This window comes from Buteo buteo, chromosome 8 (assembly GCF_964188355.1).
Source record: "Buteo buteo chromosome 8, bButBut1.hap1.1, whole genome shotgun sequence".
Lineage (NCBI taxonomy): Eukaryota > Metazoa > Chordata > Aves > Accipitriformes > Accipitridae > Buteo > Buteo buteo.
Genome location: NC_134178.1, coordinates 31639930 through 31655015, shown reverse-complemented (window position 1 = coordinate 31655015; position 15086 = coordinate 31639930). Strand labels below are relative to the sequence as shown.

The following is a 15086-nucleotide window of genomic DNA, read 5'->3' as shown; positions in this document are numbered from 1 at the left end:
AGGCATTTCGGTATACACTGCCACGTTTATTACAGGGAGTTCTTATATGCTAGAGATATTAACATCTTTGTTATTACTGCCAGTTCTCTCCTCCCCCGTACCAAGCAGTTGCCTGAGCTAGAATTCCTTTTAAGGACAGACTCCCAGTAGTAGTATTCTCCTCCTCAAAGTGAAAAAGATTGCTTCAGAGGTCAGTTCCTTCTGCTTTCTCAGAATCCTGCCTCCCCCATACTCCTTAGCAAGTCATCATTAAAGATGTCAAAACAGCTCGCAAAAATATCACATAAATTCTAGAAATCAGTGCCATAATTACCTCTTTGTAATCATTAACAACTCAAAACCATAGTGTTTGTGTTAAAAAGTTTTATGCAAGAAAAAATGTTTAACATTTAATATAAAATCAAAGTTTGACATAGTTTATTTTTCAAACACCATCCTTTTTCTGTTCATCAACTGACAATTAGAAGATCACAATTAAAAAAGTCATCCTAAATATTTTTAAAAGCCTTATAAAAACATTCATAAAGTGCCACCCACAAAAGCACCTAAACAAGAATCTGAGAGAAACACCTATTAGGATGTTAATTTACTTAATTGCTGCTGAGGACTAAGCTGTCAGACAGCAGTGTAACTTGTGGAACTGTCAATTTAACAACCATACAACCCAGCAAAAATACTGCTCCATAGACGAGGCCCCAACAGAGCATCAGCTGGGCCCACAACATGTACGCAGAGGCACCCAGCACAGTGTTGTGGGGTTTTAAAATAAATAGATGCTAACACCAACTAAACCCAAGAATACCGGCAAGTGGGAGATGTGGATTCTAAGGGGAGTGATCATCACAGGCTGCGGCCTTACCATGAGGAAAAAGCCAGGCAGCTCGTACAGAAAACAGGTACAGATTTTCGCTGGTTTTTACTGGCATAAAAATCACTCCCCACTAGAAATAACAGAAGGCACTGATCCTTGGAACGTCTCTATGTTCTCCTCTCTGGCCTTGAACGTACCATACCGTATAAGCACCTTTCTTTTCCCCATCTCCAAAAGAGGGGCTCAGAACAACCACTGCACCGCAGTGAACATGCACTAGTTTGTTCAGCAGCGGCCTCCCTCTTCGCTCGAGTGTCTGAGCAGTGCTCACAAACAGATTTACCCAGAAGAAAAGGGGACAGGCTCTGAGGGTCCCCTCCCCCAAAATTCATGCCCTGTACGAGGTGTCCAGGGAGCAGCTGTGTGTCTTCCCAGTACCAGGTAGCTGCCTATGGTCCACATGGCCTTCTCCTCTCCACCAACTACTCTGTATGGTGCTTCTGGTGGCGCACCAGTTGGGGCTGGAACCGAAAGCTTTCCCCACACTGGGTGCAGCGGTATGGCTGCTCCCCAGTGTGGATGCGGGTGTGCTTGATGAGGTTGGAGTTGCCACTGAAGCCCCGGCCACACTGGCTGCATTTGTAAGGCTTCTCACCAGTGTGGGTACGAGCGTGGTTAATGAGGTCAGAGCTCTGCCCAAAACGTTTGCCACACTGCCCACAGGCATAAGGCCGGATGCCATCGTGGGCTCGCTGGTGCTGAAGGAGGTGGGAGTGTTGGCTGAAGCTTTTCCCACAGGCTGGGCACTTGTAGGGCCGCTCGCCTGTGTGCATACGCTGGTGTTTGATGCAGGTGGAGCTGTCGCTGAAGATCTTCCCACACTCGCTGCATACATAGGGTTTAAGCCCAGTGTGGATGCGCTGGTGCTTGAGAAGGTTGGAGCTCTGGCTGAAGCTCTTCCCACACTCGGCACAGGTGTAGGGTTTCTGGCCCGTGTGGACCCGCCGGTGCTGGATGAGATGGGAGCTCTGGCTGAAGCCCTTGCCACACTCTGCACACAGGAATGGGCGTTCCCCAGTGTGCATTCGCTGGTGCTGGATGAGGTGGATGCTCCGACTGAAGCCCTTGCCACACTCAGAGCAGATGGTGGGCCGCTCTGCACGAGGGGCTCGCCGTGAGGTTGCTGCCACCCTTCTCTCCTGTCTTTTCACCAGGCTGATATCAGAGCAAGGCAGCTTAGCCTCCTCTTCCTCCTCACAGCCATCTTGCTGAGCCTCCAAGGAACTGCACCGACTTCCATGGCTGTCCCCAAGCTGTTCCTCTCCTCCTCTGGACCCCACTATCAACATGTCCTGCAGATCTGTGCTTGCAAGGTCATCTGAATGGGGACCTAGCTCACCACCTGGAAAAAAAGTATGACTCTAACAGTGATTCTCGCTGGGAAGTAGCACAGCAGAGAACGGGCAAGCTGTTATCCTAGGGAGCCTGGTCTGCACCGTGTAGGAGAAGCAGTAAAGGGAAGAGTGGGAGGAAATGGAAACCTAGCTGCAGGAGAGGCTGTATGGCCTCATCATGCGACCCAGAGCAGACGTGCCATGAACAGCAGAGCCAAGGGCAATGCTACAGGTGTCTCCTTGTCCCCAAGGAATCTTCATATTTTGTCTTCTTAATATTCTGTCGTCTTATACATACTCTCAATGGCAGGCTGGCAAAGGCAGGCTCTCTGCCTGCCCTGAGGGGGAAGGAGCAGGTCTCAATATGAGCTGCATGAAATTGGCTTAAATAACGCTGAGGCAACTCAAACAGCATTTTGCTTGCTCTGTGTTTATAAACTTGTCTAACTTATTCCTCACCTATGTGCGTCTCCTCCAAGGCCTCATGATCTTGTTCTTCTCCTTGGTCCATCTGGGCAGTTACCTCAGGTTCAGCAATCAGGAATCCTTTTTACAAAAGCAAACAGAAGTAATCTTAGTTGAATATTCAGCAAGAGCTTGTCATATGTCTTAAAATCTACTGCCTCTACTGAATATGGAGAACAAGCAGAATGGTTGCATAAAAGAATGGACTCAACCAAGCAACAAACATTTATGGACATCCTGTGCACTACTGAGGTGTCTGGTGTCAGATACTTTCCTTAAAGGAGATTCAAAATTCCCCTCTTCTGATAAGTGATATACATTAGGACATACACCAGATGTGCTGGAGTCAGAATTGGTTGACAGCAGCCATAGATGTAGGTGTAAGCAAAGACCAAAACCCAGCCATACTTACCTGTAGCGTTCGCTACATATCAAGATGCCACGATTAGACCACTGGTCGGCCCGGACCAGGGAAAGAGACAGATAACACACACAGTGTGAGCGCCAACTTCCGCCTTTTATTGCGCAGTTAATTCCTTTTATACTAACAAGGGGAGGCGGGATTACAGGTACATCACAAGGCTGCGACTAACCCTCTAACTTTCCGTGACATCGCGAGATCTTCCGAACACCGAACGCTACACTTACCTTTCTTTAATAATGACAGCCAAAAGACTAATTACTCTCCTAAGATTAATTTAAATGGAGAATGACTCTTTAGTCACCAGAACCCCAGAACCGGATTTTCTTACTTGCTACCTTATCTTTTCTTTCTCCTCCAAGACTCTCAGGCTGATACAGCAAAACCCAACAAAACAGGCAATTTGATGTCTTGTCTACTCTAGCTGGATTATGTTAGTTCCCAGCCTGGCGTCCCTGCTGAGCTCCAACAACTGCCATGAATGCAACTGTTGGGCAGGGCGCTCTTACAAATGCCATCAGCACCAAAGACAAGAATTTTTCCTTCAGTATTTACTATTTTAAGGCTAAAACAAGCCAAACAGTAAGCAATAGCAGTTAGCATCAAGAGGGCAGGCATTAGCAGTTGCTGCAGGAAAAATGCAGAAGAACAGAGAAAATACAATGGTAAGAAAAATCCCACTTTATTTTAAAAAGTAAAAATCAAAGATGGCAGGGAAAGGATACCACATGGATGAGTCTAGGACCAGAGACTGATGTGCATCACAGCTAAAGCTGGGATTGCTTATGGGAATATTTTTAAAGCACTTAAGACATTACTCTTTCTCCCCCTTTTAATCTTTATAGTTACTTAATATTAGTTTGCATCACTTCAGAATTATACTCCCTGAACTCTGCTTCAAGCTACCAATCTCTCCAGACAACCAATACCTCTGGACAACTACTCAAGCTCCAGATGGAACTAACTGGACAGATGGGCACTGGTGCAAACAAACACTGATGGGTACCTGATGCTGGACCACTTCATCCATCACCAATAGCTATATAATGGCAGGTAACGGGTAATAAGGGATTAGATAGTGTCAGAATCAAGGAGACAACTCAGATGAAGGGAACAGTTTTGGACCTCGGATGCCAGTGATTACAAAACCACCAGTCTTGAAGTCTTTTATTCTACATGGCAAAGCTGGACAGAAAGAAAGCAAGCAAAAGAGAAAGACTTCAATCTTGAACTGCAGAACCATGAAGAAAAAAATAATAAGATAAGCAAAAAAGAAGCCTTAGCAGAAAAAAGCTGCCTTAAATGTTAATAATCTGAGTCCCTACTTCAAATATTTGCTGTATGCTGAAGTGGACCACCCCTGCAGATGGATCATTTCCAGTAGTTCCAAGCCAATATACAAAGGGAGGTTGCTTTCTGCAGCCCTGTAGCTCTCAGGATTTTGCCACTGCTGAGAATTTCTGCTGCAACAGTTTGTCGGTACAAGCCGACCAAGCTATTTACATGCTGCAATATGTACCAGATGGCCCACCCCCACTCTAGAGCAGAGGAGTCAAAATCCTGTCCACACATAGACCTCTCCCCCAGGCAGCTAACCACGAACAGCAGGGTTTCTCTCTGAAAGCTGTCAACAAACAGGAACTTTAGAGGAGCAAATCCCTCAACATTTCAGAGGTGGTACCAGCATCTGACAAACGTCCAACAATCAACACCCAAGGAAACATCTATGCAAGCAGACAAGGTAGAAGGAAGAGTTCCTTTCTGACCCTGCAAAAATTTCCTAGCTCGGGTTGCCACTGACATACTGCTGCCATGCTCAGATTTGCTATGGCAGCTCAGCAGAAAGCAGATAACCTTTATACAATTAACAGGCTAGTCTGCAGCAAGAAAGAGTTTCTTCCTTTCCCATGATCACAGTCATGTCTCTGTGAAAGGAGGAGACAAACCTTATCAACAGAGGGAACATTCCTTCAGGGATTTCATCTGTTACTAGCAGAAGCATATCCCTGAGCGTATTGGGTTACTGCTTGAACGTGGAAACCAAAACAGGAGGAACATCTGTGTATGTGGGTATGTGGGGTTACTGTAGGCAACATCCACAGCTTTATTAAAACAAGATATGAGGTGTATCTAACCTGGACCTCCAGCAGGGGCTTTGAAAACACACCATACTTTTCCTGGGGCCTTGGCTTTAGTATTGTGATAGCATATATAGATTTTATAGCTGGGTCCTACAGTTTGTGTTCTTTACCTTGGCTACTTATTTTCTCTTCCGACCACTCGGCTCTGTATTCCTCCCATGGCTGTACCAAGCTGTGGAGGTTATGGGATTCATCCCAGTGCAGAGCTCCATACTTTCAGCTTCTAGTGCTCCTGAAGTGCTGTCAGCGGCGAAGCACTCTCCACACAGTCATGCCAGGCATGACAGCACAAACCTGCAATTCAGAAGATGACATTCAAATCTTCCTTTGCCCAGCTATTATCTGGGATAGATAATGGTTGCAGTAAAACCAAAAGGTGAAGGCGTTTTTATCACAGAAAACAGTCAATTACGCAGCTGGAAACATTTCTCTTGGGGGTGGTGAGAGCCCCCTTCCCTGTACCGTCAGATTTGTTTACAAAGGACAGCGCTTGCCAGCGACTGCCTCCCCGCCCAGCTCCGTGCCCAGCTCGGGGTGCTGAGGGCGGTGGGGGGGTTGCTGGCAGACAGACACGGGAGGCGGAACGGGGGGGGGACGCTGCGGAGTGCGCTGCCAGAGCACCCAAAGGCGGGGGGTGCGCAGGAGGCGGCAAGTACGGTGTAGCTTTCGGGAACAAGGATCTTCCACAGAGCAGGGGCCGGGGCGCAAAGCTGCCCGTCTGCAGCAGCGATCAGAGGCACTGGGTGGGAACGGGGGGACGAGACGCGTCTGCTCTGCGGCAGGTGAAAAGGGATGGAAGGGGGTCAGCCGCCTGGCGGGTAAGGGGCGCAAGCAGACGAGGACGGCAACGACAGCGGAGCGGGGTCCGTAGCAAGGGCGAGCCGGCCCTCCCCGCCTCCGAGCTGCATTCTTTCTTCTTCTCCTCCGGGTAGCTCCGTCCTCCACAGGGCCGACGGACGAAGGCTCTGGCTCGGGTTTAAAGCCCGGCTCTCAGTGCGGCCGGCCTGCCCCGAGAGCCGGCACGGACCCACGCGGGCACCCCCGGCGCTGCCCCTCGCTGCCGCCTTGTCCCGTCCCCCCCCGCCTCCCGTGCCGAGCGGCTGCGGGAGGCCCGGCCCCGCCGTGCAGCGCCGCGCCTACCTGCAGGGCGCCTACCTGCAGGGCGCCCGCTGCGCGCCGGCGGCAGCTTCCTCCTCCGCGGGCAAAGGGCGCTTCCGGGGCGGGGCGGGGCGGGAGGCGCCGGGGCCGGCCCTGGCCCTGAGGGCCCCCCCTCCGCGGCACTCCCCGCTCTCTGCGCGCCCTGCGGGGGCAGCCGCACCGCCCGGGGCCTCTCGGCTTCATCCCCTGCACCGGCTGGTCCGGGGGAGCGCGGCGGGGCCTGGCGGCAGCGGGGGTCGGTTGTTCGCCTTCGGAGCCGCCCCGGAGCCTTGAACCCAGCGCCTCTCGGCAGGCCGTCGGCCGGAGGCCGGGCCTCGCGCGCCCCCGGGGTTTTGGAAGAGCGCTGGTGTTTTACGGCCCGAGGGCAGGTCGTTGTGCTTGCTGAAGTGCTTTCCCGTGGCGCAGGCCGGTGCTTCGGCGCCAAACTGTCAAGCTTTACTTCAGGGCAGAAGGGGAGGGGGGAAGCGGGGCGCGCAGTACTTGTCTGCGGTAGAAAATGGGACACGCTACGGCACCTGGCAGCCCCTCGTGAGGACACCGTGCCGTGCAGGGTGGGAGAGGAGGTAGGAGGAGGCTTTGCTCTGGAATTACCGCCTCATTTGGAGTTTCCCCAGGGGAAGGAAACGTACGGGTGGTTTTACAACCCGGCGCCTGCTCTCCTTAATTTCTCCACGTAACTCGTACCTGGAGGGAAGAAGGTAGATGACTACGCGTGTTCTCATGAAACGTGGTAGGAAACCTGAGACCTCAGGTGTGTAAATGAATTCTTCCCAAACTGATGTTAGAGAAGCTCTCCCTGCACAGTAGCTGACATAGGAAAGGGTTAAGTTAGGCCTCTGCAGTTCTGAACTTAAGCTGGTGCCTGGGGGTGTGCCTGGAGACCCCCTTCGGGCCCTTGGAACACAACTGCTGGTGCAGGAGAGCTGTTGCATTGGCGTGCACCAGCCAGCCCTCTCCCTAGGCAATTCCTGGCATGGAATTCCTCTGCATGTAGAGCAGTCCCCACAGCATTACTGCCTACCAGTATAAACCAGGCCATTCCACTTCGATAGACCCACTGTGGCACAGGCCTCCAGCACCACCCCAGCTGGCTGCTTTCTTGTGTGGCGTGGGGGCGTTCATTCCCTTGGCCTTGCACGGTCAGAAGTCAGATTCCAGGGGGCTGCTCTTCAGGCCTGACAGGGAACAGCCATCTGTGAGACCACAGCTTTTCTTGCCATGGTGACCTGGATGTTTGCCATAGTGACATCTGGCTTTCCCTGCCACCTTACCAGGGGACCGGGAGTGGATTTGAACACAGAGGAAGCCACCCTGTGGCCACGGGCACAGGCAGGTGACAGCAGATGCGCTTCACTCCACGAGGCCATAAAAACCAAGCAGCTTTTCACCTTGGCCCCTGTGTCCCAACTGGTAAAAGCACTGCCTTTTTGGGTGGTGTTTTTTTCAAGCCACCGCTTGCTCTGAGGTGATCATATAGAGGATTACCGAGGCTTTCTGGGACTTAAACACCCAAATACGTAGTATGTACTTAGCAGTGGTACAAAACAGGCTGGCCATGAGATGAGGACCCAGATGAGGGCACAGAAAGGAGTGTTTTCCCAGGAATCTGGAAATCTTTCCGACTAACAAAGTGAAAAAATACTCTCAAAGCCTCCTGATTCCCTTTCTACTTCAAGCTATTGTTAGCAGGGCACAAGTGATTTGAATTAGTCAGAAACCTTAGTGACTGTGTGCCCTAAACTGTATGGGAATTGCAGTAAGAGAGAAATGAACGGCATTCAGTGTTGTCATGCTGAGGCTTTGTTTGTTAAGGTTTAAGCATCAAATTGCGTTAAAGACTTTTTCTGTTGGAGAAGTGATGACTGATGCGGGCTCATTAGACTCCCAGTCTGTAATTTAACTGGCTGCGGACAGATGGAGAAATGGTCGTCAACAAAATAAGATGGGAATACTGAAATAGAATGAAAGGGAAAACATAGCCCCAGCAATTTACAAAACAGTACAACTGACAGGCACATTGCTGTATCCTTGTAGCATATAGCACATTTGCCAAGAAGTGTGGAGGGTTGAAGATCAATATGTTCACAATCAAAGTACAAACGTATGCAAAAGAATGAAAGAGGAAAGTAATCCTGGATGCTGGATCTCCATCCCTGCAGGTTTTTGCAACATGGCTAGTCAAAGCCGTGGGTGACCTGATCTGGTGCTGGTGATAGTTCTGCTTTGAGCAGGAGGTCGGACTCCAGAGGTGTCTTCCAGTCAACATTTCTGTGATTCTGTGACCAAGATGTGGGCAATTATGGGTTCCCATACATGTAGCATCCTGCAGGCAATTCAATAATTAAAAGTTGGCAATTTGGGAGAAATCTTCAGAGAAGCATTTGCCTGTCTTAAAAATGCATAAAGCAATAGAATGTACAAAATGGGTAATGTGACCATATTTCAAGGAAAAGGGAAAGAACCAAAGTGTCTCCAGGTTTATATAAATGGTAAGCCAGCATTTACTAGATAACTACTGAAATACAACTGCCTGAATCTAGACAGATGCTATCAAAAAAGTTCTTCCATTTCAAAATAGCTGTATTATTTCAGAAACACCACCATGTCAAGCCTTGGCTCCATTTTTTACTACTTTGGAGCAATTTCAGTGTTTGATGACTTGAACTTCAGCTGGCTAGTGATTTGGAGGTTCCCTTTCCTTTTTTTGTTTTGACAAAAGCCGATGTATCAGTTTTAAAAGGTTCTATGCTTTTAGTGTTAAGAGTATTTTTTCTTTAAAAAGCCCACAATGCTTAAATCATTGAAATGACCAAACCCCCCATGTCTAATGAAGAGCTTGTTGGAGAAAAGTGATGAAAAAGCCCTGGTGAGAATGACAGATAACAAGTACTACATGTGTGAATAACTGCTTTTCCATTTTGCAGTAAGCTCTAGCTAACCTTCAGCTTTTCCGTTCTCTTGGTATTGCAGTGCTGAAAAGAATGCCATACCTGCCCAACAGCCTTTACAGTAATTCATTTATACTCAGCAAAACTGCCTCCTGAACAGAAGGAAGGTTACTAAAGACATCTGAAAGATTGTGACCGCCTACTGAACATTGTTTCTTAAACTTATGTATTGATCAACCATTTTCACCTGCACTGAAAGAGCTTTTGGTGCAGAGGGATACATTAATCACTCATGTAGAGCACTGACACTCTGCCCAGCTGAGTGTCTCTTTTAGAGAGCTGTTTGCTGGCTTACTCTTCAACGCCATTTGACAGGAAACACTGTTCCAAGTGTTTCAGCTCCATCAACATGTGCAGTTTCCCATAGCCTAGAGAAGATTGCTTGTTAACACTGCAAAAAGTTAAGTGCAGTGCTTTCCAGGAAGATAGTGACATCCCTTGGTTTGGATTTGAAGTATTAAAGTTTGGGGGTTTTTTTGGTTGTTTTTTTTTTTTTTCTTTTCCTCCAAATAGTTTCTGATATGGGAATCACAGAATGGCTGAGGTTGGAAGGCATGCCTGGAGATCATGTAGTCCAACCCCTGCTCAAACAAGGTCAGCCAGAGCAGGCTGCCCAGGACCATGTCCAGTTGGGTTCTGAGTATCTCCACGTCTCCATTACATTTCAGGGAAAAAAATGACAGGAAGCAAACTAACACCAGATTGTTTGAAAAATTGGAAAGCAAGCAGTTGCTACATCAATGCTAAAATGCAACTGCCCCAATCTAGGCATGTGCTCGTTGACAAAAGAAGTGAACAAGCGAACGGCCAAACAGCAGCATCACCGTGTCATGTTCCATTTTTTAGCAGTTCAGGGCACCTTCATTGCGTTTCAAGGATACACATTCTTCAGACTATGTTATGTGCCAGTACTGTGGGAGGATTCCAGCTTAAGCTATTCATATTGCATTGAATCCAATCTGCTAGCAGCCTTAAAAATGGATGCAGAAAGAAGAGCTTTCTGCCAGGAGACTCAAGGACATCTATGACTGACTGGGACTAAAATGGCCATCAAAGCTATTACATGCACATGACCAGGGCATCCCAGGAGTAGCAACCCTTTGTTGCCACAAAATTCTTGCTAGGTTTGATTCAATCTTACCTAGGCTGGATAAATTACAGATTTTCCAAATAGAAATAATTAAAAAAATGCACACACATCCATGGATCTGCTGTTTTTAATGTGTTATTTTGTTTACAAATGATGATACGCACTCCATTTTTGAAGAAATCAACCTCAATGTGTTTGGCCAATTACATATGAGATGCAAAATCAAAGTTAATTTGTGCACCTGATTCACCCCTAACTTTGGCAAGTAACATGTAGCTGAGGAGATTTACTCTATTTGATGTTTAACCTCCCCTGTAAAACACAGTAATGATTGGGGGTTTGCCTAGGTGTGCTCTTGTAGACCAGCAGTCTGTAGCTGACACGCGTGAAGGTTAACGTAAGGAACCTGTGATGGACCTTTCCCTCACCCAAAAGAGACAATAGCTGTCATGTGTGATTTTTTAAGACTCCCTAAGTAAAAGAGAAGGAGAGAAGGAAAACCCTTGTAGAGATAAAGGAGTGTAACAGCTGGGGAGGAAAATCAACCAGTGAGTAAGCAGAGGCATTCCCAGTGTTGAGCAACTGGAAAAAAATTAAAGAGAAGACTAGAACAAAGAACAAGTGAACACACCTGTGTGAATCTCTGCGTGAATCCATCAGAGACAACCCTCCAAGCTCCTCAGGCTCCTGAGACAGCTGGCCAATGGCCTGGTGCAAGCTGGTTAACGGAGGCTATGTTTTATGTACTTACGTACATACCCAATAAAACTTCTCACTTAAAGGAGTGACTGCCTTTATCTCAGTTGCTGATTGCTTAATTACCCGTTACCTAGATTAATGACTTTGGCTACGCTCTTGCAAAATCAAGTAAGGGCTAAAAACTGGAGAAACCCCAAGGACTGAAAAGCATCTGGGAAACTACGTTGAGGCGTCTTTCAACAGGCCCTGAACTTTATCACGTCTTTAGAAGACAGATAGGATTTAGACAGTTTGCTAGTTAAATAGTCTAAATCTTTTTACTTCCCAATGCAGCCTGTTTCCTCCTGCTACGGGAAAGGGAGACTGCCTTTCCTGAGACGGTGGCAGGTGGATGCCTCTCCGTGCTAGCGGAGTGGTGCCTCACGGCCGCGGCCGCTTCTGCGCTCCTGTCGTCAGTCTTCCCTCAAAGCACCTGTAGTCGAAGGGTTAGGAGTAACTGATGACCTCCCCCCCCCGGCTCTCGGGTAGCCCCGGTGGCACTCCCACAGCCGTCCCCTTTCGGAAGGAAGGGCCAAGACCTCCTCGGTTTTTCATTAACACCCGAGGGCCCGGCAACGGGGCGCGGACGCGGCGACCGCAGCCAGCCCGGCGTTCGCCCGCCCGCCGCCGGACTACAATACCCAGAATCCTCCAGGGCGCCAGCCCGAGGGCGCGAACGGGGGCTGGGCGGTAGGCGCGGGGGGGGGGGCGCGCACGCGCGGTAGGGACACGGTAGGCGGGGTCGCGACGCCGGTTGTTTAATCTGTGCCGCCGCCCGCCCGCCCTCCTGCGCGCGGCCGGCGAGTCTTCGCCCCGCGGCCCCGGGCCGGGCGGTGCTGCCGCTCCGCTCCCCCTCCCCCCTCCCCTTCCGCGGCCTCGGCGGCTGCGACGGCCTCGCCGCCGCGGGGCGTTTTGCCGCGAGCGCCCTGAGGGAGGGAGCCGGCCCCGCGGGGGTCCCCTCGCCTCAGGGGCGGCAGGCGGTTAGGGGCGGTTGCCGGCGAGCGTCGGGGTCGTGGCCCGGCAGGCGCCGGCTTGAAGAGCGGGAAGGGTCTGGAAGGAAAGGGGGCGATGCAGGGGAGAAGCAGCTCAGAGGGGCGGAGAAGGAGGTGTGGCAAGGGCCTGGGAAGAGTGCAGGCCGAGGGAGGGTGGCTCTAGGCAGCGCACGGCTTGCTGCGTCTGTGAGGCCGCAAGGAGCAGCAAGGGGGAGAGTAAAGCATCTCTTGTATCTGTGTGGCACTGATGGGAAAGGCAGAGTGTAAGCCGCGAACTCTAGCTTTCCTTTTGGCCTACGTGTCCATTAACAAATGACGTTTGTTTCCCTGGTCGCTGAAGGATTGTCATACCGAGTCACACTAAAGGTCCACCCAAAGACCTGCCTGTAAGAAAGGCAGGTGTGGAGTGATGCTTCCTCTGTGGGAGACCCTTCCAAGTCCAGCTTATCCGTGGCCTGACTGTTTCACTTAAAGGTTGTGTCTGCAACTTTGCATTCACATGGCTGTAGCTGTGGTACGCTCCAATTCACTTATCTCAGGAGTGTAACTTGCATTTTCATTAACATCAGTTTTACAGAATTTTTTTTTTTTTTTGGTAGCGTTTTGCTTGTAAATGTCTGAACATGATGTTCTGGTAAACATCTTACTCTCCTGAGTTTTCTGTATCTACAAACAATACTACCTACTGATTTCTCAGGTTTAATTGAGCTGAAAATGTAATCGTGGTGGTCTAGAGGAAGAATCAACATATATAAGGGAAAGAGCCTCTAAAATGTGGAAGTTTTGCAGTAAAGCACTGTTGTTTGTTCCTCATGTTTTTACACTGAAGTGTTTCAGACTGCTCAAAGTATAATGCAGTCTCCCTTACTTAATTGACACTTCTGTCTGTGGGAGGGAAAAAGGCTTGCTTAAGCATTGTGGGTGAAACACTCTCAAGAAAAAGGCAAATGTCATAGTTCCTGCCCTGCAATAGTGTTTTGAGTTTGGCATTGCTGAAGCTTGCTGTTGTCTACTGGTGTATTTTTAATACCCAGATATGTTTCAACATTGTACTTGGTGACTGGTGAGTCAGTGCACTCATTCTTTTATGTTTATCTAACAGTGAACTAGGAGATTGTTTTTATTGGGATGTAGAGTCTGCGTCATGGCATTGATTACGTATTTAGAAAACGCAAAAAGAGCATACTGAGCAGCAGAAGTTAGGCAAGAGGAAGTGACAGGTACGCATTCATTTTCCTAGCAGTTTTCTGGGAAGTAGCAAGATACTGCTGATGTAGTCCTGTATGGAGGGACATCAGGCAGTTAACAGCATTGGTAAGCCAACCAGAATGGGCGAAGTGACACGTCTTGTACAATTGTGGGAGAATTGGAAGGAGAGCCATGACTGAGGTGCCTATTATTTGTATTTGAAAGCTTGTTTTTCACCAGAGAGAACTTGCGACTTGTTGTTTGTACAGCTTTAACTCTGCTTTGTTAATTTTTTTCAATTAGATAAATGTCCAGGGGTGTGCTAAGCAAGCTAGATATTGCTCTCAGATACCTGGGGAATAAGATGTTTGTGTACGGAAGGGGTCAGTCTTTCCCCATTTCTTTCCTCAGGCTGTCTGGTGTTGAATTATTTTATTTTAGGTGATGGTTGATCCAGGAATTGAGCTATATTAACATGGTTATTTGTTTAAATATGTATTTTGTTAGCCTCATCAGGGTAATGGTGTTATGCGAAGTAAAAGATTGCAGCCTCGGGTTCCATTGCAGCTTCATTTCAATTGGAACTGATTGGCTGGCAAGTTCTAAGTGAAACTGTGTGTCTGAAATTGCATGCACATGCCTTATCTACCCAAAAGTAATGGTTTATGCAAATTGTTTGGGCTTCAGCGGTCTGTGGGTGCTGAAAGAAGTTATTAACAAAGGAGACTTTTTAAACAGTTCAGGTAATTGAGAATACCAGAGGCTAGTACTCCTGCTGGAGGCTAGTACTCTGTGAAGGTTTTGCATGGCAAGTGTATTAAAGGGAGGCTGGAGTCACTCAGCTGATTTTCTTGTGAGCCTTCTCTGATTACAACGACTGCCTGAGGGTCAAACAAGCAAGACAAAGCTTAAAGCAAAAAGCTCAAATAGAGCTGCATGTAAATATGTGCACAGACACGTGTACACCTGCACGCACACCCACGTCTTCTTCATAGTGTAAGAATCATGAAGGGCACACTGATGCTAACAAGACCAGTGTGACTAATGGTGCAAGTCAACATCTTTCCACTTTGAACACAGGATAAAGCTATAACTAAAATGCTGACTACTGCTTTTCAGCAAGTCTTGCTGTTGTTTTGGGCTGTGTAAAGACTCAGCCACTTATTGACTACCTAATAAACATGCTGCCATTTTTCCATGTAACAAGGAACGTCACCAGTTTAGTGTGGCAGGCAGGGAAGAAGAGGGCCTGTGCCGTCAGCAGTAAGTCTTCGGGAGGTCGAATGGATGCCTTTGGGGACCTGCACTGCTTGTGGAGCTCACTTAATTAGTCTAGATGTAGACTACCCTGCAAGGATTGATACTGGGGGGGTGCATCTGAGGCAGTGTGCTGTCCATCTTTGTTGTAGCAAAAGATGTTAATTATTGGTGTAGCTGCTCTCCTTCAGAGATCTTTTGAAGCTGAATCATCATTTGCTGCTGATGGCAGTGACAGACATCTGGCTATTTATCTGGCTTCATTAAATTGCCCTATTCATTTAGATCTCTGAGCTGCTGCACGACTGTGCATTGTATAGACTTCTTGTATTTGCTGGCTTTTTGTGCTTGTTTCTTGCTATTAATCTCAATGCTTTTGTGTTGAAAGAAGCTAGTTTGCAGGTTTTTTCCTCCCTTTTCTTTTGAATATGTAATTATAGGTTGGTTGTTTTCAGAGTGCTGTGGTTTTCACAGTCTCTGTAT

At 48.4% G+C, this 15086-nt stretch overlaps 1 protein-coding gene across 2 annotated transcripts; it reads right to left on the bottom strand.

The window, feature by feature from the left end:
- Nucleotides 1-330: 330 nt before the first annotated feature.
- Nucleotides 331-6449, bottom strand: LOC142033734 (uncharacterized). 2 transcript variants are annotated; one of them, XM_075034001.1, is made up of 4 exons: nt 6388-6449; nt 5343-5526; nt 2665-2751; nt 331-2213 (listed from the first exon to the last, which is right to left on the bottom strand). In XM_075034001.1, the coding sequence occupies exons 3-4, from the start codon at nt 2714-2716 to the stop codon at nt 1294-1296; spliced, it is 972 nt and encodes a 323-aa protein (XP_074890102.1). In that variant the 5' UTR covers nt 2717-2751; nt 5343-5526; nt 6388-6449; the 3' UTR covers nt 331-1293. The 2 variants fall into 2 exon arrangements, with proteins under 2 accessions (XP_074890102.1, XP_074890103.1); XM_075034002.1 differs by having other exon boundaries at nt 6373-6429.
- Nucleotides 6450-15086: the final 8637 nt, after the last annotated feature.

Excerpts from the sequence above, each read along its gene's own strand:
- LOC142033734 (XM_075034001.1), bottom strand. The coding sequence starts at position 2,716 with ATGGACCAAGGAGAAGAACAAGATCATGAGGCCTTGGAGGAGACGCAC. Across the intron at positions 2,214-2,664 it reads CTTGGAGGAGACGCACATAG|GTGGTGAGCTAGGTCCCCAT; the intron begins GTGAGGAATAAG and ends CTTTTTTTCCAG.